Source organism: Ictidomys tridecemlineatus, chromosome 4 (assembly GCF_052094955.1).
Source record: "Ictidomys tridecemlineatus isolate mIctTri1 chromosome 4, mIctTri1.hap1, whole genome shotgun sequence".
NCBI classification, from domain to species: domain Eukaryota; kingdom Metazoa; phylum Chordata; class Mammalia; order Rodentia; family Sciuridae; genus Ictidomys; species Ictidomys tridecemlineatus.
In genome coordinates, this window is record NC_135480.1 from 29,112,787 (window position 1) to 29,140,697 (window position 27,911).

General features: G+C 39.1%; 1 protein-coding gene across 5 annotated transcripts in view; it reads right to left on the reverse strand.

The window, feature by feature from the left end:
* The window catches only part of Trim44 (tripartite motif containing 44), a 112,619-nt gene extending 96,306 nt beyond the window's left edge, over window positions 1-16,313 (reverse strand). For 2 of the 5 annotated variants that reach the window (XR_013437623.1, XM_078046230.1), the window contains exon 1: window positions 15,166-16,297. Coding sequence is in view for 4 of the 5 variants with exons in the window: in XM_078046230.1 (XP_077902356.1) it covers window positions 15,166-15,831 (666 nt within the window). In the remaining variant the exon portion in view is untranslated. Of the gene's footprint in view, window positions 1-15,165 lie in introns of all 5 variants that reach the window. The other 3 variants (XM_078046232.1, XM_005327399.5, XM_078046231.1) reach the window with 3 other exon arrangements.
* Window positions 16,314-27,911: the final 11,598 nt, after the last annotated feature.

Here is a 27,911-nt window from a genome sequence, read left to right on the forward strand (position 1 = left end):
AGAAAGAGGGAAAAAGTCAGGTCACCAAGGCTATTCTTGTGCCTCCTAGACAGGAAGTCCTACAACTCTTCAGCCAAGTGAGTCAAGCTTCCCCCAGGTATAAAACCCCAGATGGCATGTGATCTAAGGGTCTCAGCTTTAGTATAGAATCAGGCATATGTAGATGAGATTCTATGCCTCCTGGGTTACTCCTGAGCCTTGCAAAACCAGCTTCCACCTGGCAAATTACAAGCCTTCAATAAATATACGTTGAATAAGCGAAGAGCTTAAAAGAAAAAAAATCACGTCATTAACTTCAAGTAACATATAAACATACCTTAAATAAATACTGTATGTGAAAAAACTATGGTAAAAATTAAGTGAAATAATGTGTAAAAAGTTTATAGTACCAGCCAGGCATGATGGCACATGTCTACAATCCCAGGAACTTGGGGGATCACAAGTTCAAAGCCAGACTCAGCATTTAGGTATGCCCTAAGCAACTTTGCAAGACGTGTCTCAAAATAAAAAAATAAAAAGGGCTGCAGATGTGGCTCAGTGATAAGCACCTCTGGATTCAATCTCTGGTACAAAAAAAAAAGTAAAAAGGTTTATAGTACAGAAGCTAGTATACGCTAAGTTCTCAATAAATTTTGGTAATGGTTATTTATTGTTAGTATTAACTGAATAATGATATATCATGACTGCTAAGTAGCAGGTACTAAGCTAGAGAAGCACTGAATAGAAAAAAAATGAATAAAACCATTTGTTAATAATCAAAATATACTGCAGAACAGCAAGGAAAAAATCTTCAAAGAAATGGGAAAAAATGATTTTGGAATATTTACATAAAAAAATGCCTTCATATATAGATAGTAAACATCAAGAGAATATGTCAGTGCAACTTAGAAAGCTTAATGAGAGTGGCAATAATTGAGAATATAGGCAAATGAGATGTTAGAAAGAATATATACTTCAAAATCAGACTTGGATTCAAATCCTAGTCCTTCCATTGACAAGCTGGGTAACACCCACCCAAAGTTAACCTCTTTGAGTGTCAGTTTCCTCACCTATAAAATGGGAATCATAACAAAACAGCTTAGTACAGAGTTATACTGAGGATCACATTAAGTAATGTATGAAAAGCAACTGATCTCAAACTGCTCAATAAATGACAGCTATTATTTTTTTCTCATCTATAGAACATTCTCAAAATTCAACAGAAAAGTTTCTACTTGTCTCTTAGTGTCAAAACCTCAGCCAAAGGTAAGCATTTCCAATCCTCAAAATCTACCACTCAATACAGGTTATACCCTACAAGAGTTCACTGGACCTAAAATACAAAGAGGAGAAGAGTATAGGTGCCTATATAAACTTACCCTTACTTCTCTTCATAACTGCCTAAGGGAGAGAAAATACAGGATACTTTCTAACCCAAAAGTAGAGGGTAAATTACCCCTGCTGCCAGACTAACTTGTCTTGAACTGAACTCAGAACAGAACCTTAGATGGCTCTTTAATGGAAATAAATTTAAAAAAAAAAAAAAAAAAAAAAAAGGAGTGTGACCTTCACTTTTCTGTTTGGAAAAACTGGCTGCACCTTCAGCAGTCATCTTGGTCCATAAGAAGGACTACACCCTAAGGATGACAAAGAGGAGCAGGAAAGAGTCTAAATACCTCTTAACTTCATGGTCCTTCGAACCTTATTAGACTTCTTACATTCAGCCTCCCATAGTCTTCTATAGAAATTTCCCACAGTTCAAAATGAAAAACAAAATCTAAAGAGGACAACCAGCAAGACTTGTGAACCTAAAATTAGACCTACCAACTGTGTTTTGTTTAGCTAATGCATAAGGCACCAGCAGGACACTGAAATATATAGGAGCTTCTCTGAAGATGAGTTTTTCAACAGCCTATCAACTCACCAGATTAAAGCAGGCAGAAGGAGCAGAAGGAGAGGGGGCTGAACAGTTTTCACCCAAAGAAAACTTGGTGTCCAGAACATCTACTGCTGCCAGACTAACTTGTCTAGAACTGAACTCAGAACAGAACCTTAGATGGCTCTTTAATGGTAATAAAAAGGAGCCACAATTGCTAAGCATCTTCTTATACTGTAGGCACCATGTTAAGCTCCTTACAAGATCTGTGATCTTATTTCTCCTCACTATAACCCACTCATGAGAAACAATTATGCCCATGTTACAGAATAAGAAACCAGGGCTCAGAGAGGCCAAATGAATCACCTAACATGACATAGCTAGGAAGTACAAGTGCCAGGAATCAAACTCACAGACTGCAAAGACAACTGGGACAAAGACTTTTTCTTTAGTAACAGAACCTCAGTTTTTAGCTGGACATACTGTGGGACAGTTAACTGAAGTTAACTATCTTAAAAATTTGGACATATTACAATGGATGTTTTCTATAATATTATTGAAGTTAAAAAAGATTATTACCTGAACTAAAATTACCTAATCTAACACATCTGAAGTGAGTTTACACATAATTAAACATTCCATAGTGTCATAACCTCAGCTAAAGGTAAGCATTTTCAATTCTCAAAATCTACCACTCAATATTGGTTATACCCTGCAAGGGTTCACTGGACCTAAAATACAAAGAGGAAAAGAGTAAGGGAGAGCTGCTGGAGAGCTTCCTTTAAAAAGAGGAGTGTGCCTTCACTTTTCTGATTTGGAAGAACTGGCTGCACCTTCAGCAGTCATCTTGGTCCATAAGAAGGACTACACCCTAAGGATGACAAAGAGGAGCAGGAAAGAGTCTAAATACCTCTTAACTTCATGGTTCTTCCAATCTTATTGGACTTCTTTCATTCAGACTTGTTTTACATGAGAGAGAAATAAATAACTATCTTGTTTGAGTTGCTGTTATTTTGAATTTTCCCAAGTTATTTCATTACTTTAGATGTATCTGAACTAAATTTCAATATAAATTCTGATATGCTAAGCCACTATGCAAACTCTCAGCCTTCATTAATGTCCTAGGATTAAGATGAAATTATTAAACTTCATATCATACCATTTACTAAGTATTTCACATGTATTTAACTATTTAGCAGGCATTGTGCTAGGTGTCAGGAACACAAAGATCAATAACATATAGTCCTTAACCCATAGAGGACAGACATGGAAAGAGTTAATACTGAAAAAGTTTACAATATTTTGTGGGACAAAAATGTGCACAAGCAGCTGGGCTTGTAGCTCAATAGTAGAGAACTTGCCTTGCATGTGGAAGGCACTGGGTTCGATCCTCAGCACCACATAAAAATAAAAATAAAGGCATGGTATCCATCTACTACTAAAAAAAAAAAAAATAGTGCACAAACTATTGCTATGGGATCAGAGAGAAGGGCTACCTGAACAGCCTCTATCTACCTTGTAAAACCCTGCCCATTTTTTACTTATTTATTTATTTCGTCTTTTAATCTTTTAGAACCAGGGATTAAACAAAGGGGCGCTTAACCACTGAGCAACATCCCCAGCCAGTTTTATTTTGAGACTGGGTCTCACAAAGCTGCTTAAGACCGCCTTAAGTTGCTGAGGCTGGCCTCAAACTCATGATCCTCCTGCTTCAGGCTCCAAGCCGCCAGGATTTCAGGCATGTGCCACCATGCCCAGCCCTACCCATCTCTTAAAGCCTATATCAAATACCACTTCTTCCAAGAAACCATTCCTGGTTCCATACCCTCCAACTAAAAATATTTTTTCTTTTCTCTAAAGTCACATATCATACTGTTGTGCCTCTCTTCTAATACTTAACACAAAAAAAGACTCTCATTCCTGCTGGGATACAAGCTTTCTAAAGTAAAAACCTCTTCTTATTCTTTTCAGTATGTGCTACACAGCTCACCAAAGTAAGTGCTCAAAAACAGAGATAAATAAAATTAACTTTAAAAAATAAAAGACTCTGAAACTGAAGCTAACTATATGTTACAGTTTGGACATATTATAATGGAAGTTTTCTGTAATACCATTACTAAAGTTAAAAACAAATTACTAACTGATTAAAAGAAAACTAGCTAAACACATCTGAAGTGAGTTTAATATATAATTAAATGTTCAATAAGAATTATCTAGCATACTAGAGTATACATCAAAGTCATTGCCATGTGCTTATTTGCTATAAATTATGGATTAAGCCTTTAATATATTTGGAGTATTCTGTTTTTTCATTCTTGATTAGTTCTGACATCTAAAAAAGGTATCAACTTTTACTCACCCCCACAATGCCATGTTGGCTTAATCCCTATCACAATAATACATATATACATACATACACATTTACATACACATGTAGTAGGATCCAACTCTCCAGGGCCAGGACTTCTCTCTATTCCCTGTATCAGGGCTAAAGCTTTTGTTTCAGGTTCTTTGTCTATACTCTCCTTTTCTGAGAGGTCCATGAACATCTGCACTCCTTCCTACCACAAGTTTAGTCCCTGTTTTGGATATTAAAAAAACCAATAGGAGTTAAGTGCATGAAACTGGGCTGTCATCCCAAATTGAACTGGCTACACTAATGGACAGGCAGACAGGGAAAACTCCATGTAGTATGTTGTGGTTAAAAGGTTGGTGTCAAAGGTATACAGTCCTTTATCCCCAGAGGAACCCAATACATCAGCAAGCTTACTCTGAAAATCAATTGTGTAACTGTATAAAATGCCTCTCAATTCATTCAATTTAACTGGAAGGTCAAGGAAGAGAAAAAGGAGATCACTGGAGTCTTGGGAGAAAAAGCATGAAAAACCTGCACCTTTTCTCTAAAGGTGGGCTGTTCAAACCCTAGGCTAAGCTCTGCCAATTTCCAACTGTATGATCCTGGACAAGTATCTGACCTCTCTTATGCGTCAGTTTCCTCTTTTGTAAAGTAGATATAATAGAAGAATGCACATTTGGGGTTGTCATGAGGATTACAAAAGTTAATATATACAAAGCACTTAAAAAATGCCTACACATGATAGTATACAGGTGCTAGCTAGTTATATTATTTTTATAGAGAGAGGAGAGAAAGAATTTTTTAATATTTATTTTTCAGTTTTTTAGTGGACATAACATCTTTATTTTATTTTTATGTGGCGCTGAGGATCAAACCCAGTGCCCTGAGCATGCCAGGCAAGCGCATTACCACTTGAGCCACATCCCCAGCCCAAGTAATATTATTTTTAATCACTATTCCTGAATTAGGCTGTGCTAAAAGAAAATAAAAGTGAATGAGGGAAAAGCAAAGATAAATTTTCAGACTAGTGCAAGAGACACTAGCTGATCACTATTCACAGGATACCACAGAAAAAGAGGGTCAGAAATTTCAGAACCTGAGAAGATCCCCTATCTCTCAGATATTGACAGTAAAAAGTCATGTTAATTGTATGGACCCTTACTACTGTGGTTGTCTTTCTAAAAATTTACAACCGGGCATGTAGCACACACCTATAATCACAGTGACTGGGAGGCTGAGGCAAGAGGATCACAATTTCAAGACCAGCCTCAGCAACTTAGTGAGACTCTGCAACTTGACAAGAGCCTGTCACAAAAATTTAAAAAAAAAAATTAGAAAAGAGCTGAGGATGTAACTCAGTGGTAAAGCACACCTGGGTTCAATCCCCAGAACCAAAACATAATAATTAATAACCCAGAAGACATGGTGACTAAACATAATGTGGTATCCTAGGTGAACTCCTAGAACAGAAAAAGGACCCTGGGGTAAACTAAGGAAATATGAGTATATTATGAACTATGGTTAATAATGTATCAATACTGGTTCATTAACTGTAACAAATGTATCACATTAAAGTAAGATGTTAATAATAGGGGAAACAACATTCAGCATATAGGAATTCTCTTAAGCTATCTGTATAATTTTGATGAAAATTAAAAAACAATACTAAAAGTTAGAAGTTTATTTAAATATACACACATATCCCTGGGCCCCATCTTGAGAAATTTTGATTTGATTGGCTAGGATGAAACTAATCACAGTTACTCTTTAAACAACCCCCACCCACAAGTGATTCAAATGTGGAGTCAAGACAGAAACAGTTTACTTTGCAGACCTCACCTCCTATTCCTCTTTCGCTCCACTTTATCCTATAATAGCTTCCTTGCTGCCCTCCCAACACCAAAGTTCATCTCTCTAGACTTCACATTCACCCTCCTTTCTGCCTTAACCTCTTTTTTCCCAGGCCTTTAAAAAATTTCTTAGATTATAAAATATAATGTTAAGAGTTAAGGTTGATGAAAGGGCTCAGTGGTAGAGCACTTGCCTGGGTTCAAGCCCCAGCCAAGGGGGAAAAAAAAAAAAAAGATTGTAGAAGAGTCCAAACACTTAAGATTGTAGAAGAGTCCAAACACTTAACAAGACACAATTATGGTGTGCTAAAAGAAAATAAAAGTGAATGAGGGAAAGGCAAAGAGACATTTTCAGACTAGTGTAAGAGACACTATCTGTTCACAGGATACCACAGAAAAGAGGGTATCCTACTCCACCTAACCCTGCAGAGGCCCTGTAGTCTCTCTAATAAAGTTCCATCACTGTTAATATCAAATCACCTGAAAAATGTAACTGAAAAATGGATCTCCATAAGCACAGATTCAGCCATACAGTATTTCTATTTGTGCTAACACTGCATTACAATTGCTAGAACAATGTCAATCTCTCACTTCCAAAGCCAAATAATCCCTTCTAGGAAGTTTATGAACCAAACCAATTGTCTCTGCTATGACTTTGTAAGCACCACTGAATGATAACACAATAGAAGGTTTTCCTGATCTCTGCAAGATTTCATACTTCAGGTCTCTGCCCAAATACTATATGGTCAGAGATGCCCTCCATACCCACCACACCACTGACTCTTTCATAACCATGACTTATTTTTTTCATAGTACATATCATCATCCAAAACTACTTCACCCACACTAGAGTGTAAACTCTAAAAAATTAGGACACTGCCTGTCCTGTTCATTTCTAAGACAGAACAGGTTAAGAAAGCGCATTCTGAACGTTAGGCTAAAGTGGGAGTCCCAGAGAACCATTTAGGAGTGGCTCCAACTAATGATACCAAGCCATCTCCTTTACCTTAGATTTTTTTTCTTATTTTGAATAAAAAGACACTTGTCAAACTACTGTATAGCCAATTCTTCATGCTCTTATTAAAAAGTGTACTATATCCTTTCAGAAAATTAGAAGAAATAAAAATATATAAATAGGTACACTATAGTACACCTTTAACCTTCTTTTCCCTACCACAGGCACCACTGACCACTATGGGATACAACATGGCATCCCTCCACCTTCAGCCCATCTGGAGTCAGTTGTTCTGAGCATATACCTATTATCCTTCCAACCATCCTGCTACCGCTCCCAGTACCCCCTCAATTACTCCACTTCCCCCTACAGTTGTTCCCAATATCACTTACCTATTTCTCCCCAAATATGACTTAAAGGCAAACTCAAAGGCAAGAGGGTATGGCTTCCAAACCTTTGAAATTGTTCATAGCAAGGCCATGTTAAGAACTCTTCAGATGCTATATACCTGCTAAATTATGCCAACCACTTCTCCCTTTGCCATTTTCTAAGACTCTTCCTTTTCTTCAGATTATTTTAGGGTGAACTAGACAAGTGTTTTTCAAACCACAGGACATGATTATAGTGTGCCATGAAATCAATGTAGTGGGAGGATCTAGAATTTTGAACAGAACAGAAATACAACACATCATAGGCAGCCAAGTAAACAGTGTTCCATTTGAATTATCTAACGGGTATATCATATGCGTGCATACAGGTATGAACAAGGTCACAATTAAAATACATTTTGCCTAATGTTGATTATATTCAAAGTAATTTTTAAAACTACTGATCAAGAGGCTGGGGGTGTATGTAGCTCAGTGGTACAGTGCTTGCCTAGCATGCCCAAAATATTGGGTTCAATCTCTAGCACCACAAAAAGAAAGGAAAAAAAAAAAAAGAAGAAGAACCTACTGGTCAAGAGTACTAATTAACTATACTTTTGCTGCAACAAAAAATTCAATAAATGTACCTCTAAATGTAAATTCCCTTCACAATATGAGAACTTCCATATCAGGAAATCTATAAATTAGATGAAGTTCCTTTGTCTCAATGACCAGGAGCCAGAGATTATAAAGTAAGGGAAACCTGCATATTTGAGTTGAGAAATCATGATCGAGATGAGTGACAAGTATGCTGTGTAACTATTTTTCTAGTGTAAAGCTAGAGTCCAGGCTCAGTTCAATATTAGGCCCATAAAATTCTCCAGAGACTAAATCCAATGGAGTTGAACTGCAATATAGCAAAGACAAGGAGAAAAGCAAAACTGTGTTTCAGTGATGAAGGGTTGAGCCTCTTCAGGGTGTTCACTTCTATCTATTTGGCCTAAGCAGGCTGCTTCTATACCTATTCCTCTCTTGATGTACAATAATTCTGGTTTTCTTCCCATTCTGGTATACTGTTACGTTTGTTTTTTTCCTAAATATCAGCAAGCCTCAGCAAAAATGTGGCCTTATACCACCAAAACCAGTCATTCACAGCCTGATTCAGTGCTGAGGTATTAAAACATGAATTGTACAAATTCCTCCAATTTATATGTTTAAATAGCTTCTTTATATTAATAATAACTACTAATACTCATGGAGGGCTAAAAACGGTATAGTCTCTTATCACCTGTTAAGTCATGTCATTCTCACAAAAAAAATGTATTTTATTTCTTATATCCATTTTAGACATGTGGAAACACAGTCAAACTGTTACATACCTTGTCCAAGGTCAAAAAGTAAGATGCAGAGCTAGGATAATTCCCATACCTTTCTAATTCCATTTTATGCTTAATTTTTTAAATTTATAATACACAAATTTTTGCTTATTTTTTCTTCTCTATTTACCTCTAATTCAATGAAACCTCCAGCAGAAGTAGGGACGTCTTCCACTTTGTTCACTGCTATATCCCCAATTTTAGAGAGTACTACTCTCAGCTAATGAATAATACTTATTGGACAAACGAATGAATGCAGTAAAACAACAATCTTCTTTTACCTATCATCACACTGAATCGCTTTTAATAATCCAAAAGACTTACTCTCTGACTAACAGCAAATGTGTATTTCATTTAAATATTTTAAACCAGAGGAGAACTGAAACAAAAGTTGCAATTAAGCTCCCACTATGTTCAAATCTTTATTGATTCAGAATGATCAGTCCCTCCCCAGTCTTAGTCCCTCCCCTACATCCAAGAGAGCAAATGATGTGCCTTTTCTGAAGAGAAAGAGAAAAAAAATAGTTATATGAGTTATATAGAAAAAAATATATGTGAAGCCCTAGGTTCAATTCTTAGTATGCGTACAAATACACACAGGGAATAAAATAAAAAACAAAGAAAAAAAGTATTACTTGTCTCTAAAAGTTCTTTTAAACACAATGTCTGGCATTAAATGAAAAATTATGAGACATGAAAAGAATCAGCAAAATATGACATATAATCAAGGAGAAGACTCAAAAAGATCCAGAAACAGATTTCAGAAAAGTAACCAAATCAATGTTGTAATGTTAAAAAGCATGGTATCTTAATTTAATGAATACATAATCAAGTATTTGCATCTGCAAGGGAGGGAGGGAAATTGGGAGGAATAAATCTTTGGAGTGATTTCTAGGAAACAGTGCTAAAAAGCACAAAACGGTATTTAATATTCTTTTTAAAAAAAACATAATTATAGTTTCACCAAAGAGAAAATATTAGTCAAATCTGAATTAAGAAACATGCTACAAAATACCTAACACTCTCAAAACTAATAAGATCATCAAAAATTTTTAAATGTAATGTGAGGTCTTGGATAGGATCCTGAAATAGAACTCATCAGGGAAAAATTGGTGAAATTCAATAAAATCTATAGTTTAGTTAGTAATAATGTTTCAATGTTAGAATAAATAGTTACAAGAAGTAGCCCTAGATCTGAAGATATTTATTAGTTACCAGAAAATGGACTGCATTTGGCTGGGAGTGAAGGTGAGGTGGGAGGGGAGGAAGTGGTAAAAGAAAGCAAAGCTTATGGCCAGCTTGGACTGAAACATTTAAAGGAGATCCTTTTCATAATAGACTTGAGACTTTCCACCTTTCCAACCCTTGTCAAAGAGTAAAATCCAGAGTAAAGGCAAACTAAAAGTAAATTTGCCATTATCTGAACCTCTAAGAACTGGAGGGAGTATTTTGAAGCTGTACAAAATAGAGAAGGAATGAGAATGAAAGAAAAATCTTTAAAAAGAGACTGTAACCCTGGGAAGGCCCTCCTGAAAATCTGGCCCAAGAAACCTCTAAAAATTAATTTTAGTTTAAGGGAGTTCTACAGAAGTTGTATTCTCAGGCCTCAGCTTTAAAAGCAAGCCAAAATCTTCTACTGACAAACAGCTTCATTCAAGTCTTCAAGAGCCTCCACAGTTTTTGGTGTTTTGTTTTGGTACTGGGGATTGAACCTAGGGGCACTTGACTACATTCCCAGTACTTTTTTATTTTGAGACAGTTTCACTATGTTGCTGAGAGTCTTGCTAAGTCACTGAGGCTGTCCTCAAACTTGCTATCCTCCTACCTCAGTTTCCTGAGTTACTGGAATTATAGACATATGCCATCATATCCTGCCCCCCAAAATAATATTTTAAAGGCAACTCAGTTACTCAGTCAAGCATAAAAGGTGTGTGTGTGTGTGTGTGTGTGTGTGTGTGTGTGTGTGTGTGAGTGTGTGAGAGAGAGAGAGAGAGAGAGAAATAATTTCAAAGAAAAAAATCAAAAACACCAGCAGATAGAGCTCTATAAATGCTTCACCTATTGGAATTATCAGAGGTAGATTACAAATCAACATGCCTACTGCTCTTAAAAGAAACAGAGGATAGCTACATATGAGAAAAGAATGGTCCTGATTGGGCTGGGGATTTAGCTAAGTGATAGAGCACTTGCCTAGCATGCTCTAGGCCCAGGGCTTGATCCAACCCAGCAAAGGAAGGGAGGGAGGGAGGGAGGGAAAAGAAGGTCCAGATAACATCCATGGTTAGTTCTATCAAACTTTTAGGAAGAAATACCCAATCTTACAAAAATACTTCTAGAACATTGAGAGAACAGGACATGTCAGAAATATTATACCCTGTTTTAGACTATGAGGCCAGCATATCCTTGACAACTAAATCTCATGAGAACAGTACAATAAAAGAACAATTGACAGGGGCTTTGGCACCCACCTGTAATCCTAGTGAGCAGGAGGATCACAAGTTCTGGGCCAGCCTCTAAGACATAATTAGGCCCTACGCCCCTCTGAGGTCAATCCCCAGCATCCCCCCTCAACAAAAATTACAGGCAATCTGATAAATATAATGAAAAAGAAATACTGTATAAATTATTAATAAACCAATTACAAAAACATAGTGATACTTCATCATAACCAAGTTGGGTCAAATATATCCCAGAAATGCAAAGTTGATTTAATTATAAAACATACAAACATGAAGAGATGAAAATAAGGCCATATACATATGTACACACCTCTATTTACAAAACAAACAAACAAGCAAAAAATAAAAAAACCCAAATAAGCAAAGAATCAATAAAAATGGTTACCAGCTAGTGGAAGAAGCAAAGAACAGAGGCTTCAGAGATATGTGAACATATTTCTGATTTTTAATTTAATCACAAAAAGTAAATCAATTAATTCATCACATCAACATAGATCATTCCAACAATTGCAGAAAAATAGCTTGATATATTCAATATCTAAGAAATATCTAAGAAAAACAGCAAACTAGGACTAAAATAGAATCTTCTTAATCTGATGAAACATATCTATTAAAAACTATAAAATATATCATACTTCAAATAAATTATTAGGATATGTAAGAGAATTTAGCAGATAGCTTAATATAAAAACCAATATGGAGGCCAGACACAGTAGCGCACACCGGTAATCCCAATAGTTCTGAAGGCTGAGACAGGAGGATGGCAAGTTCAAAGCCAGCTTCAGAAATTTAGTGAGTTCCTAAGTAATTTAGTGAGATCCTGTCTCTAAATAAAATACAAAATAAGGCTGGGAATGTGACTCAGTGGTCGAGTGTCCTGGAGCTCAATCCCTGGTACGAAGAAAAAAAAAAACTCAATATGGAAAATCTAATCAAATTCCTATCCGTAATTAAAAAGCAAAAATTAAAAACATTTTTACAATATAAAATTATGAAATATATAAAATAAACTTCACAAAGGATCTTTTAGGAAAACTATAACTGAAGCAATAAAACCTAAATAAATGGACCATAATACTTTTTATTGTAATGGTATTAATTCTCCTTATATTGGTTTATAAATTCAATACAATACCCAAAAAATACCTCCAAAAAATCTTGAAAAAAATTTTTTATAGGGCTGGTGTTGTGGCTCAGCAGTAGAGTGCTTGCCTAGGATGTGCAAGGCCCTGGGTTCGATCCTCAGCAACATATAAAAATAAATAAATAAAATAAAGGTATTGTGTACAACTACAACTAACAAACAAATATTTTTTTAAAATATAGCATAATTCTACAAAATGTAAAGAATAAGGCTGGCTGAAACACTTGTAGAAGAACAAAGTAGAAGGACCTGCTCCACCAGATACTAAAAGCTATGGTAACTGATAAAACATCTTGTTCACAGAGAAATATACTATAACAGTATGGAAAAGAAGAGTTAAGATACACGCTCACAAACACTTGATATATGAGATGGCATAGTAGATCAGCATATAAAGGGCATTTATTTTTTTTTTCTGGCAGTGCTGGGGTGTTCTACCTCTGAGTTAAAATCCCAGGCTTGTTTTAAATTTTTTGTTTTTTGAAACAAGGTCCAGCTAAGTTGCCCTGGCTGGCCTTGAACTTACAAATCTCCTGCCTTAGCCTTGGAAGTCACTGGGATTACAGGCATACCACACACACGTGGCAAAAGGTGTTCTTTTTCAATAAATGCTGTTAGAGCAACTGGTTATCTGTATGGGGGGCAAAAAATGAAACGGACTCCTACTTTCACTAAAAAAAAATCATTACTAAGTGGAATAAGATCAAAAAAGCACAAACCATAAAGTATTGATAAATTATAGCTTGTTAAAATCTTCATTCAAGAACTTAAAAAAAAAGAAAAAACACAAATTAGAAGATATTTGAAACCCATATAAAACAACAAGGAAGTCAAGAACAAATATATGGAAAATTCCTATAGATTAATGAGGAAAAAAAAGATACACACTCCATTAGAAAATGTGCAAAAGATCTGATGGTGTACTTCACGAAAAGAGGAAATACAAAAGATACTCAAAGTCATAAGTAACCAGAGAAATGCAAATAAAAACTACAATAAGATACCATTCATTAAATGCCCATAAGATTGACAAAAATGAAAAACTCTAACAGCAAGTCGTGGTGAAAATATAGAGTAAGCAGAACTCATACTCTTCATGAAGGTGCAAACTGGTACGACCACTTTAGAAAACAGTTGGTAGCATCTAATACTACTGAGGATAGGCATAATCTGTGACCCAGCAATTTCACTCCCAGATTCATAATCTATTTAAAAACACAAGTAACCATATACCAGGACACATAAACAAGAATGTTTATACTGACATTGTAACAGTCCAAAACTTCAAGAATATTCATCTATGACAGAATAGGTAACTTGTAGCATATTCATAAAATAGACTTCAATACAGTAAGGAAAATGAATCACACTCAATGGATGAATCTTGCATTTAAAAACTGAAGCAAAACCCAAAAGAATGTATAATAAAAACATAATACCAATAGTGTCAAGTTCAAATAAATTTAGGAATGCATATATACGTGGTAGAAGTATAAAGATAAGCAAGGAAACTACCCCAAAGTCAGGATAGTGGTTACCTATGAGGGAGAGAGAGATGGTTGTAACTGGAAAAGTGTATAAGTGGTGTCAATATTGCTAGTAATATTCTACTTCTTACCTGGGTGGAAGTTATATCACTATTTGCTCTATAATTGTTACTGTGCATGTTTTTACATACTTTCTGAATGTGTACTTTACAATAATAATAGCAATAATAAAGGAAAAATGTCAATACAAGGGATTTTCATTATCAAAATATGTTATCCAGCTAGGTGCAATAACATATGCCTGCAATCCCAGACTCAGGAGACTGAAGAAGGAGGATCACAAGTTAGAGGCCTGCCTCAGCAACTTAGCAAGACCCTCAGCAAAGTTCTGCCTCAAAATTTAAAAATTAAAATATTGGGGATGTGGCTCTTAGTAAAACTACCCTGGATGCAATTCCCAGTACCAAAAAAATTTTTTGTTATCTCAATGCTAGCAACTGTAAGGTTGCTTAGGGAGCAAAAGTTGTCATAATTTGACATTTACTAATGTAGTGATCACTTAATGCTGATCACACAAACTTCTCAACTTGATTAACATCAGTTTCTCTTGCTTGTTGAGAGCATCCAAAATACAAATACATTTGCAAATTCATTTTTTCAACAAATATTTACTAAATTCTACTACTTGCAAAACACTATTCTTAAGAGTACCAGCAAAGTTCAAGGTAAGTAAAAGCCCAGACAGATAACCTTCATTTCTACCCCCATTTGGCCTTGGCCCTCTTACACTCCTACCAAGTTTCACACACGAAGAACCAAAAAGCAGCATCCAAGGCTCACATCAAGTAATTATGAAAATCACTACCCTAGGGAGTATTCCTTGCAGAGGAATCACTGCTTGGATTTATTTGACAAAATCATGGTTTCCTGTTTTTAAGGAAGCAGAGATCCCTCTATCAAAAACTCTTCCGTCAAGGCAGTAGTTTTGACAATGATGGTGCTTTGGAGACTGACCAAAGTGGGAGTCAAAAACTTTTAAGGAATGCTTTGCCTGGGATCCAGAGGCAAGAGGCTTGCAATTTTTCAGAAATTATACACTAGATTTCATGTGTACACATATGTTTTTTCAGGTTAATGGCCATACCTTCAAGTGATTCTCAAAGTTGTTCAACCAAAAAGGGTGAATAAAAACAGCTCCCAGGAAGTTGAATAGTCTAGCTTTTGAGGGACAAGTCAATGTAGTCACTGCGAGGTCATCTGAATTGAAACCCACCTGTCCTGACCCCTAGGCCTCTGCTCTTCAATACCCAATACTTACTCTCAATTCTTCGAAGGCTTCATCTAGAGTGGAGAGCTGGTGGCCCTGGTGAGCCCCAATGACTGGACACAGGACACAGATGAGCTGCCTATCTTCCTGGCAATAGGTGCTCAAATCCAGCCCATGGTCTGGACACTTCCTCTTGGCCACTCTCTCGGCTTCCATTTCTATTTCTGGGTCGAATTCGCTTTCTGCCTCGGTTTCCCCTTCTGCCTCCGACTCTCCTTCTTGGTTGTCTTCCTCCGCCTCGCTCTCTTGCTCATCCTCCATTTCTTCCTCACTGTCCTCGTCACTCTCTTCGTCGCTCTCGTCCTCGCTCTCTTCCTCCGTCTCGCTCTCTTCCTCCGACTCACTGTCCTCCTCCGACTCGCTCTCTTCCCCCGCCTCGCTTTCTACCTCCCCGTCCTGCTCCACCTTGGCCCCGACCTCTTCCTTCCCGGCCCCCTCCCCGCCGGCTCGCGAGGTCCAGGCCTGGGCGCCATGGATGTACTCTGCCAGGTGGTGACTGAGGAACTTCTCCTTGTGCGCCTCGGCGTGGCGGCGACAGTAGCAGAAGCCGCATTCTCGGCACACTTCCTCGGCGCCCGGAGCCTCGTCGGGCTCGCACTCGTCACACGTGCCGTCGTGAGGCAGCTCCTCGAAGGCCGCGCCCACTCCGGAGGCCATGTGGGTGCTGTGACGCGGCCGAGGCCTCCGGGCCCGCGGGCTCGCCGCCTCCCCTCGGCGCGGCCTCCTCTCTTTCCTTCCCCCGGCGCCGGGGTCCCCTCCTCGGGAATTGCCACTCGGCTGGGCCGCGCGGCGTCCGGCAGCGGGGCTTGGGGCCGCGGCCGCCCTCGCCGGGCCGCGAGCTCAAGGCCTCCCCGCCGGCTCGGCCTCCTCGCGCGGCGCTGCGCAGCGCTTCCTCTGCTGCCGGCACTTCCGGCGCGGCCGCTCGCGCCCCGTCGGCCCCCGCGCTGCGCCGCGCCGCTGCTCGACCTCCGCTGCCCGGGGAGATCGCGGCCGCCGCCGGCCCGCACCGCCCCGGTTCCACTTTCCTCTCACCGTCAGGCGTCCTCCTTTCACTTCCTGAGTCACTTAAAGTGGCAACGGCCCTTTTCTGCTTTTCCCGCGGGGCTCAGCTCCGCCACTCGGGATCGCAGCATCCCAGGCAAAACGAGGATGGATGCAGTCTCCCGCTCGCTGCGGGGGCGGACGTTGGGCCCCGCCTCCCCCGCTCCCTCCCTGGAGGTGTCAGTCTTCCCCATAAACCTCCTCTAGTCTGGGGTCCGGGTGGACAGTCCCAAGTGTTCTACGAGGTGCCAGGACCGTGTGGTTTACCATACTGAACCTGACCTCTCAGGATTTCCACCGGCCCCAGAAGGGCTATGTTTGTTCTCTCTCCTGGGCCCAGGGAATCTCAGAGTCAGGCTGTGCAAGCAAACTTTTCCCATCCTAAGCTTTGTCTGTTTGCAAAGTCTATTTGCATTCCTGCCTCCTAGGGGCCCAGACCCTTTTCCCGAGAGCCTAACTTGAGTTAGACTGAGATATCCAGAGTATGTGTCCAGTGAGAGTTCCAGTCTGACTCCTTCACTCCTTTATGGAAGGAGCCCCTCTAGATTCACATTAGGTTCCAAGAGAAAGGATTGAAGTGCCAAATCTTTGCATGACTCTTTAAAAGACTGGTGTTAGAAAACTTATTGCCCAGGTCTCCCAAATCCTAGGACCATTACTGAATCAGCATTGTGGTCATACTCAAGTTAATTCATCATTTTGTTTTCCATCTTTAAAAAATAAATGAACTTTGTAAAGTCGAACAATAGTAACACCTATCTCATGGGTTATTGTAAAGATGCCTGCACTATTGAATGTTTTTAAGCTTTAAATATTACTTCTGCACAAATTATAGTTAGTGCTGGAAATGGCCCTTTAGAGGAGGTTTTGAAATGTATTTTAAATATATAGGGTATTTTTGTCTAGCTGCTTGTATTTAGACCATATTGATGTCTTTTCATTCACAGAAAAGCTTTTTTTTTTTTTTTTTTGTATTGAGAGAGGAGAGGAAAAGGGCCTTTTTACATAGGGGAGGGAATATGGTTGATAACAATGAAAGGGGTTGGAATGGTGTCAGTTTTCCATTGATTTCCTTAGATAATTTTAAGCTAGAATTTCCAGATGATCTTCATAAAAATACTAGGGTACAAGGAGTGTCTGCATGGATAATGTATGGTTAATCTTTGAGCAATTTTGTTAGATGTTTATTTTTTAGAAACTTTGTTTTAAACCTCAGAACAATTCTAAAGAATTCTGAAGAGCATTAGGTTTGTTTTGTTCCAATTTCATATAGTTCTTTTTTCCTTCAGTTTATTTCTCTGAAAATTATTTCTGTGTCTGCATTGGAAACAAGGATTGATGCACCATTCTGAAAACAAAATGCAATCAATGCCAACTCAAACACCAACATTAGTATATTTAGTGAATAGTGTTTCTTACTTGGTTATTTCCACCTCTTCCCTGGCAAAACAGGAAGCAATTTAGCCTTTAAAAACATATTATTGCATTTAGGAATCTTTTTCCATTGAAAAAAAAATGTTGTTTTTTTGTTTGTTTGTTTTGGTTTTTGGTTTTTGGTTTTTGAGACAGGATCTCATTATTTTGTTAGGCTAGCCTTGAACTCCTGGGCTCAAGTAATCCTCTTACTTCAGCCTCCCAAAGGCTGGGACTCTGGAAATATGAGTATGTGCCACCTCACTTGGCTGAAACTATTTTTTCAATGTCTTCAAAGGACATTTGTGTATTTAGGATCTTTGGTGAGAGGAGGGAGAGGCTTGTTGTTATCATTATTATTATTTCTTCTTAATTATATCCTGACAGAGTTAAAATGTAATACTGTACAGTTCAGTATCTGACACTTTACAATCTTTGTTTGAGCCCTGTGAAGACAGGGTTTGTGAGGCAGAAGCTGATGAAATTATTACAAAGGGTTTTCATAAAGTTCTGGTTTCATAGTGTGCCAGTGTCAATGAGGTGGATCTTCTGTACCCCTGTACATGGAAATCAGAACCATTCAATTCCCTCTAGATTTGGAAGCTTTGGAAACATCCAGAGATAGACCCCTTGCATAGAAAATTTTCTCAGAATGTAGCAGTTTAAAACAAAACATTATCTCACACAGTTTCTGTGGTACAGAAATCTGGGAGTAGTTCAACTGGGTATCTCTGTGTTTTAGTCAGCTTTTTCACCACTGTGACTAAAGGAACTGGCCAGAACAACTATAGAGGAGGAACAGTTTCTTTGAGGGCTCACAATTTCAGAGGTTTTAGTTCATAGAAGGCTGGATCCTTTCCTCCGGGCTCGAGGTGAGGCTGAACATCATGGAGGAAGAGTGTGGCAGAGGGAAGCAGTTCATATGGTGATCAGAAAGCAGAGAGAGAGAGGTCTCCACTTGCCAGATACAAATATATACCTGAAATCCATGCCCCCAATTCCCACCTCCTCCAGCCAGACCCTACACTTCAGCTACTACTCAATTAAGTCCTATCAGGGGATTAATCCACTGATTGGGATAAGACTCTCACAACGCAATCATTTCTCTTCTGAACCTTCTTGCATTGTCTTACATGTATGTGAGCTTTTGTGGGACATTTCACGTCCAAACCATAACACTCTGGCTTAGAGCTCTAAAGAGATTTTAGTAAAGCTGTTGACTGGGCCATAGTTTCCTGAAGGCTAACCTATAAATATAGGATATGCTTCCAACATGGTTCACACACGTGCTGTAGGCAGGGGGCTTCACCACCTCCTACAATACTGTTGATTGTCCTAGTGACATAACAGTTGAATTCTCCCAAAGCCCTGGATGCAAGAGAGGACAAGATGGAAGATGCTATGTCCTGTATGACCTAAACTCTGAAATTACACACCATCATTTCCAACACAGCTTATTGGTTACCAAGATCAGCTCTATCCATGTGGGAAGAAATTACACAAAGGCACAAATACCAAGAGGTACATCTTTGGAGCCACCTTTGCGGCTAGATACCACAGTCTGCCCTTTGATCTCCAAAGATTTGTGTATCTCTTAATGCAATTACTTTCACTTCCCAAAGACCCAAAAAGTCTTAACCCGTTATATTGTCAATCCACAATCTTGTCACCTTAATTGGGTTTGGGTACAGATAAGTCTCCTGTATAGAAGTACAACTCCTCAAGTGTAGTTCCTCTGCATATTTATAACTCATTTATAATCCCCAAACAACGATGGGGCAGGCTTCAGATGACTGGGAAAAACATTCTTATTCAAAAAAGAGGAAAGATAGGAGTACCTGAAGAGTTACTCAGCCAAAGCATACTTAAATCCAGGTTGGTATCTGATGAATTTCCTTGATATAGCTCAGGTCTACTCTTGCATGGGAACAACTTTCTATGATTTTTGACTTCACCCTTTGGATTCTTTGGTTCCATTCTCTGAGTCATCCTTTTATATTAAAAGTAGCACATGTTTGCAGCTGTGTAGTTTTGTTGGTTTGCTTCCTTCCAGTAGAATTTAGGGAGCCCAAAGGTCACTTTCATTTTGTACCCTGTGTATCCATGTTAGCAGTGTTATTGCCAATGTAATACCTTTAATGTTCTTTAAGTCTCCTGTAAATCTAATGGATTTCACTCTATTGGACAAAACTGATACCCACAAATCTCTTCAAGATAAGTTTTTCCTCTAATGGGGGAGTCCCTCTGTTGAAACTGCTAAGGTACAATACCCTAAGCCATCTTTGAAACCCTATGTTTGCATGCTCCCCTAAATCAACTCTTTAGACCTTTTTAAGGTTTAAACAAAGGGGTTTACAGCCATACTCTCACTTCATTCATCATTTGGTGATGTTTTTCTGGTAGCATTCTGGAGTTAATCTATGACTGGAAACAGTTTCTTTGTTTTAGCATCATTTGCCATGTGGAGAAGCTGGGAATTTTAGAACCTAGCTAGTTCTAGATTCTCTTTCTTTCTTTCCTTTCCTAAATCCTTCCTTAGGTAATCCCTTTCTTTTCACATTTTGGCATATCTAGCCAGAAGATATTGCTAGAATTTTCAAGACTCTGCAGGAGGACTGGGGATGTAGCTCGATGGTTGAACTATTACCTATCATACACGAGAACCTGGGCTCCATTCATAGCACTGAAAAAACAAATAACGAAACCCCATTCTACCAGGAAATGTTCTTGGTACCACACATGTTCTTCTTTCCACATGACTGCAGTTAACAGTGTTACTAAGCTTCTGCCTCTACATAACAATCACCTCTTTCCTCCAGTTTTCAATAACATTTTTCCCATTTCCCATTGAGTCCTTCCCCCTGTAACCTTCTCAAAGACCATCAGGGTTCCACTAACAGGGTTCCACTAAGACTCTGGGCTTCCACTAACATTCTCCTCAAAGTCCCTCAGCCTCTGCCTGCTGCCCAGTGCCAAAGCCATTCCAACACATCAGTGTTGTGGTATGAAGAACCTCACCCTGTAAGGAAATCTGTATTTGTGGTCTATTGCTGCATAACAAATTACTCCCAAAACTTTGAGTCATCATGGGGCTGATCACCATGCTTGGCATTGGCATTGTCTTCTGGCTGTGCTTAGCCACATCTGTAAGGCATCTCCAGGATGCTCAGTGGGAAGCAGATGTGGAAGGTCAGGGCACTTTGCAGTTTTGAGTAGTTTGTGAATGTAGGTGAGACTCCCAGGAACCAATGGTGTACTTCTAAATTAAGAAGGGTCTGCTGTTATGTGGATATTAGCTCTTAAATCTTTAGACATTTGAACTCTGTTCAAATGAGGAATGGAATTGTATTTTCAGAGAGGTGAAGAAACTCATTTTAGGCTACCCATGCAGAAGGTAAGAGAGTTGGAATTCAAACTCAGGTTTCTCTGACTCTATCTTACCATATTCATTAGTGGGACAAATAGGTGGTACCCATATTGCCAAACTGTTTACCAGCAACTTTACCCATCTTTCCCTTCCAGCTGTTAAATCAGTTTCGATCCCCTTCACCTTTTCCAGAAAAGAGTTGAGTTTAGTGAGATTCACAACATAGTACAACTAATTTTAGGGGGAAAAAAACGTGAGAAGTAGAACAGAGAACAGAATGAAATTTCAAAACTCACTGCTTTGGGAAAGGTATACGCACCCCCTCAGCCAATCCCATTCTTGTGTAATTATACTGTCACTTCAGTGACTGGTTTCATTTTCCCCAACAAGCCCCTGAGATCATCTAACTCTCATCTCATGCTGTTATCATATTAGCTAGCATCTTATCCTGTTATGTCAGTGCAATGAATATGATATCTCCCAGCCCATCCCAGCCCTGCCAAAATATAAAGAATGAAGCCTTTAAGGCTGGACCTGACTCTCTTCCTCAGAAGCCTGATGGAGATGGATACACAAAATAATTCTTTGGCCCCACATTCTTCTAAACATGTTTATTCAGTGCCTATAAGTGACTGGTTCACTGCTTGGTAATATTATAAGCCTCTAAACACTTCCCCCTTCAAAAAATAAACGCCTGCAAAGATAACTCCAGATAAGCTCTGATCAAGATATTTCCATTACATTCAACCTGTTACTTGCTCAAGATACCTATTTTCATAATCACAAGAATTTTAAAGATTCTCTTGATACTTGTTTCAGTTTTCTTTGAATACATTCTACAAATTCCCTGCTAGTGGATGCTTCCACTTTACCAGTGTGAAAACTACAGGCAGGGGGAGAATTACTTAAAAGAACATCCAGTCAATTGTGAGTAAATCTCTGACTTCCTTCCTGGTCTTCAAGCCAGTTTCCTAACCCCCTGATGATGCTAATTCTTTTTGTCAAAATGATGATTTTCAAACTGTCTCCTTGGAAATGAATTCTTAGGGGTGGTCTTGCCTTTTATCTGTGTGGGCTGAAAAGAATGAAGACAGACACTTAAACATCTGTGAGATCAACACTCTTTGGGAGTGACTAAAATCCCCAAATTTGCCTCCAGTTGGAAACGCAGTCATCTCTGGACTGGAACTAATTAGAGACTTTGCATTTCAGAGGTTGGTAGGCTGCCCTTGTAAATCAGGGATTATGAGGGAAAATCTCCCTGAGGCTTGTTCCTTCTATTTATTTATTTATTTTGGAACTTTGGTGCAGATAGGCCAGTGAATCATTCACTTAGATCATAATCTGTCCCTAGTTCATGAAAGACAACCCTCTTATTTTATTTCATTTAAGTTTTATTTCGTTTTATTTCTCCTTTATCTCCAAACCCCACTCCTATTCCCCCAACTTTTTCTCCCTCAGACACTATCTTTAATGTATTTGATAAATGTATATGTGTAATGTATGTATATGGGGTATGTCTTTTAATTTTTTTCTCTTGTTTATGTGTTAAGCTTTGTGTAATTATGGCACTAAAAAATGTTTCTTGTTTTATTTATTTATTATTTATTTATGGTACCAGAGATTGAACCCAGGGATGCTTAATCACTGAGTCATATCCCGATCCCTTTTATAAATTTTGAGACAGAGTCTCACCAAGTTGCTTTGGATTTCGCTAAATTGCCGGGCCTGGCTTTGAACTTGATCGCCTCCTGCCTTGGCCTCCTAAACCACTGGGATTACAGGCATGCCCAGCTCTGTTTTATTTTTTTTTTTTTACACAATGGTGTGATTGTTAAAATCTTGTATATCTGTCAGACATGGTGGTACACACCTGCAATTACAGCTACTTGTGAGGCTGAGGAAGGAAGATTGTAAATTCAAGGCCAGCCTGGGCAACTTAGTGAGACCCTGTCTCAATTTGAAAGGAAGGAAGGAAGGAAGAAAAGAAGGAAAGAAACAAAGAAAGACAGATGGGCAGGCTAGAAATGTAGCTTAGTGATAGAGCACCCCCGAGTTCAATCCCCAATATTGAAAAAAAAAATCTTGAATATTCTCTCTTTAACAGCATTTGATATCATCTACCTTTTTAACTTTTCTGAATCTAATGGATATAAAATAAAAACTCATTATGGCATTATTTTTAGTGTCTTTCTTATTAAGTAAGATGGACAACTGTTTCTTCTCTTATTATGTAAATAATTTATTGATAATTTTTGCCTACTTTTAATTGAGTTCTCTGTTATTTTATTATTGTTTTTACAGCATTTTCTTGTACCTTCTAGATATAACTGTAGTCAGTTCTACACATTGAAAATATCTTCTTTCAATCTGTCACCTATTAACATTAACGGTGTGCTTTTTGAAAAGATATGTTTGTTTTCATATAATCAAATCCATTCTGTTTAAAAAATCATTCTCCACCCCAAGATCATAAATACATGCTTCAACATCTTTTATTTTAATATTTTTCACATTAGGTTTGTCTTTATTTCATCTTGATGTATGGTTTGAGGTAGGAATCCAACTTTGTTTTTCTCTTTGGATTGAGACAATTTTATCACTACCTGACTCAATTTAAAATCTCAACCATGAATGAAGAAGTTTATTTGATGACAGGTGTCATAATAACATAATTAAGAGTGGAGACTGGGGGGTGGGTGACAGGCAACGTATTATGTTCTGTGAAATTATCACATTTCAAAAATAAAAAGGTTTTAAGAAAATAGGTTGCCATCATAGTAATTTAGACTGTGATGACCAGACATTAGAGGAGCAAAACTGAAGGAGGTTGCCATCCTGAAATCTCGAGTCAGCCTCTTCAGATGAGGTGGGATGAGGAAGAACAAGGAGTTTCAGGGTGGGCCATTCATTCACTCAGTAAGTATTGACTGCTTTCCTGGGGCCAGGTACTCTTGTAAACTCTGAGGATGAGCAAAACTCCAGAAGGGTTGCTAGCATATATGTATTGTCAGGATTAGTTGACATTATTCCATCTCTAATTGGCCTTCTGTGTGTGATGTGGTGAGCTCTGTGTGTGTGTGTGTGTGTGTGTGTGTGTGTGTATTTCACCCAAAGTTCCAGGCTCATAACACCTGTAGCTCTTTCCTAACTAGAACAACAAGGTTAAAGTATACTGTCTTTTTTCCTTGGTTCCTATAGTAGCTTTGGAACAACTTGACATCAATGAAGTTGAAAGATAATCTTCTGTTAGAATGATGGGGCTCTTTAGGTCTCACAAGTGGACCTTTTCCTGCCCTCCTTTCACCTGCTTCTTTTTCTCTGCAAGGTAGGCTTAGAAACTAGGCTTTCTCTGCACTTTGGCAGGGCATAAGAACTAAAAATATACCCTAATCTCCCCACTGCCTTTCTATCTTAGAGTTGGTGATAAAAAAATTCTTTGACTAAAATTATCTGATAGAGATCATAAACCACCCCAGCCCCCACTTCAGAAGGGATCTTGCCTCCTACCTGGAAGGATAGAATGCTGCCCAGAAATACCACGGAGAATCTGAACAGACAGGACTTGCTGGGTCTCCCCACTCAGCCTTTTAACATCAGATCATACCCTTTGGGCAGTCCTATTTCTCTTTCTCTCTTAGCTAATTTCACTTTCTTCCTTAAATGGTTATGATGGGATATGACTCAGTGGTTAATTTTTAAAAATAATTGTTTTTTTTAGTTGAAGTTGGACACAATACCTTTATTTTACTTATTTATTTTTATGTGGTGCTCAGGATCAAACTCAGGGTCTCGAACATGTGAGGCAAGGACTCTGCCGCTGAGCCACAACCCCTGCCCCTATTTCTTTTATTTAAACTAAGGTAATCAGGTGAGCACTGTGGAACACTCCTATACTCCCAGCAGGTCAGGAGGCTGAGTCATATCCCATCATATCCCACAAATTCAAGGTGTGATCCTTCTGCTCAGCAACTAATCGAAGCCCTAAGCAACTTAGCAAGACCCTGTCTTAAAATTAAAAAAAATAACAAGGGCTGGGGATGTGGCTCCGAGATTGCGTGCCCCTGGGTTCAATCCCTGGCATAAATAATTAGTAAGTAAATAAATAAATAAATTATAAGGTAACCAGTAGATCACTTCATAAAATGAAGTCCTTTGGGGGAAAAAAAAACAAACAAACATAAGATAACCCTTTTCTTAAAAATAACCTGGGGGCGGGCATCTTGTGCTGCATCTGGGCATTGAGAGCCATTGTGACTATGCTTCCCTAAAACCAGGCCACCTTGCCACAACTGAGAGTTTGTGCGTGCCCCTCCCTCTCCTGTCAGGCTGCCTCATCTCTTCCCCTGCTCACTGCCTACCACTGTGCCCTGCCATGCCTGCTGTTGTTGCTTCATAAATCAGAGAGCTATTATGTGCCTCCCCTACTGTATGGCGAGCTCCTTGGGAAAGGGGCTGTGTCTGTTGACCCCAGTGTCCTTGGCACTTATGACAGCATCTGGTACCAAGCTTTCTTCCTTGAAACCTGAGGTAGAAAGCTAAGAGTGAAACGGATTGACAGCATGGTCAAGGACTTGTCATCCAAATTGGGATACTCTGAGAATGAAAAGCGCACTATTGACCATAACCTCGGGACACCAACTGTAGACCAGAACCATTCTGTATAAACTGTCACGTACAGTCCTCCCTAGAGGGTGACAAGAGGCAGCCCTAGATTTCTAGTCCCCAAATAATCCTCCTAGATCAATATTCTATCTTTTGGGTATCCAACTTCCTTTCCATTTACCCCTCATTTTCCATTTCTCTTGCCTTCTTTTTTTGCCCCTTTCTCCTGCTCAGCAAGACAGTCCAAATTTGCTAAACCACAACCCTACAATTCTCATCCTTTACTTCATGGGTAATTTAAGCATGAGAGGAGTCCATGAATCCTAATGTGGAGAGTGTGTGGGGGGAGGTGGGCAGTGTCTTGAATGTAGCCTTTCTGAGAGATGAAAACTCAAAAGACTTTGTTCACTTCCCTCCTCAGAAGGAGTCCTAGTGACTCAGAGCAAATGTTCAATAAAGAAAAACTCCTTGAGTAATCCAAACAGATCTACTCTGGCTTCATCTTGAAATCTATATCTACCCTAAGGCACATTTAAGACGTGATGAGAGTTGGCCTGAGTGGAATCACTTCATCATGCAAGAAAGAAAAACTCCATCTGCTGTGAAAATGCCCTTGTGAGTCAGCGGAAGCTGTATATCATGGTGGCTAACGGGCAAGCATTTCAGAACCTGCCACATCTGTATTTGAACCCTGGCTCCACAGCTACTTGGCCAGGAAACTCTAAACACATCATTTAAACCCTTTAATCTCAGCTATCTTATGTGAAAAATGTGGTGGTCTTAACAGACCTACATTACAGGCTCATTGTGAGGATTAAATGAGATAATGTATTTAGCTCTGTGCCAAGCACATAATAAACACTCAGTATGACTTATTACTTTACATGCACATCAGTTAAAGCACTCATTTTGTCTGCAAAAAAATAATCATGCCAGGTGAAGGACCGTGCAGTGGACTGAAAGTACAGAAATTTCCTCCAAAAAAAAAGTGTAGAGAATTCCTCCCAAGCCCTTCCTGTGCTAACCTCTGTGGCTCTGCACAAGGCTTTAACTTTCCTGGCTCTTCAGCTGAGCACTGAGGGAACTGGAGTAGATGATTCCTGTTCCTGTTACACACCACCCAGCCTTTATTACCTCATTTGAAACAATGGCAATTCATCATTTCTCAGGACCTTGCTAATTGTCTGGGCTTGGCTGGGTGGTTCTTCTGCTCTGTATGGTGTTGGGTGGGGCCACTCATGTAGCTGCTTTCAACTGGGCCTAGAACATCCCAAAAGATGTCACTCTGCCTGGCAGCTGTGATTGGCAGCTCAATCCTCCTCCCTGTGCCCTCATATCTTCTAGAGCTATTGTCTCACTGCATAGCCCCTGGAGCCAGAGAACCTACACTTCTTCAGTGGCAGCTGGCTTCCCAGAGGACAAGAAGGGAAGCTTCACAGTTTCTTAAGGCCTAGACCAGATGTTGCACAGTATTACTTTCACTGTAGAGTATTTGTCAAAGCAAGCCAGAGTCCAGCCAAGATTCAAGGAAAGAGGGGAAGGCTCACCTCCTGCAGGCTTTCAAAGTTTTGTTATAAAAAGACATGCAGGATGGGAGGGATGATTGGGGCCATTTTTCAAAGCAGTTACCACAATCTGTGTGGAACATTCTGGTTCTGAGATCCATAATTGAGCCTAAAGCTCTACATCAATCACAATTTTCCACTAGTTTCTGGACTCTGTGTGACTTCCTCATGCAGTGCCTAGTATGTTCCAGTTCTTGACACCTTCTCTGTTCTCAGTTTAAGCTCCAATAGACATTTTTTGTTTGTTTCTGTCACCCCCAGTAGTGTCCACTCAGCCTCCTTCTGGTGACCAAACTTCCCAGTATCCCCCAGACACACTGGTTACAACTCAACTGCCATTTCTCCTTCTTACTTAGGAACAGAACCCTGATTTATCAGTATATTTAGATATTAATCTTCTCAGTCCTAGGGCGTGAACCATCCTAGAGTGAAGTAGCTCACGAGAATCCCATTCACTTTTGCCAGTAGTTAGTTTTGAGGTGAACATGTAATCTGCTCTAGCCAATGAAGCATCAGGGCAAGTCTCAGGGGGATTTCCTGGAAAATATTTTTCTTCCTGAACAAAAGAAAGAGACTTGTGCCGGGCATGGTGGCACACGCCTGTAATCCCAGAGGCTTAGGAGGCTGAGGCAGGAAAAGTTCAAAGCCAGCCTCAGTAATAATAGCCAGGTGCTAAGCAACTCAGACTCTCTCTAAATAAAATACAAAAAATAGGGCTGGGGATGTGACTCAGTGTTCAGGTACCT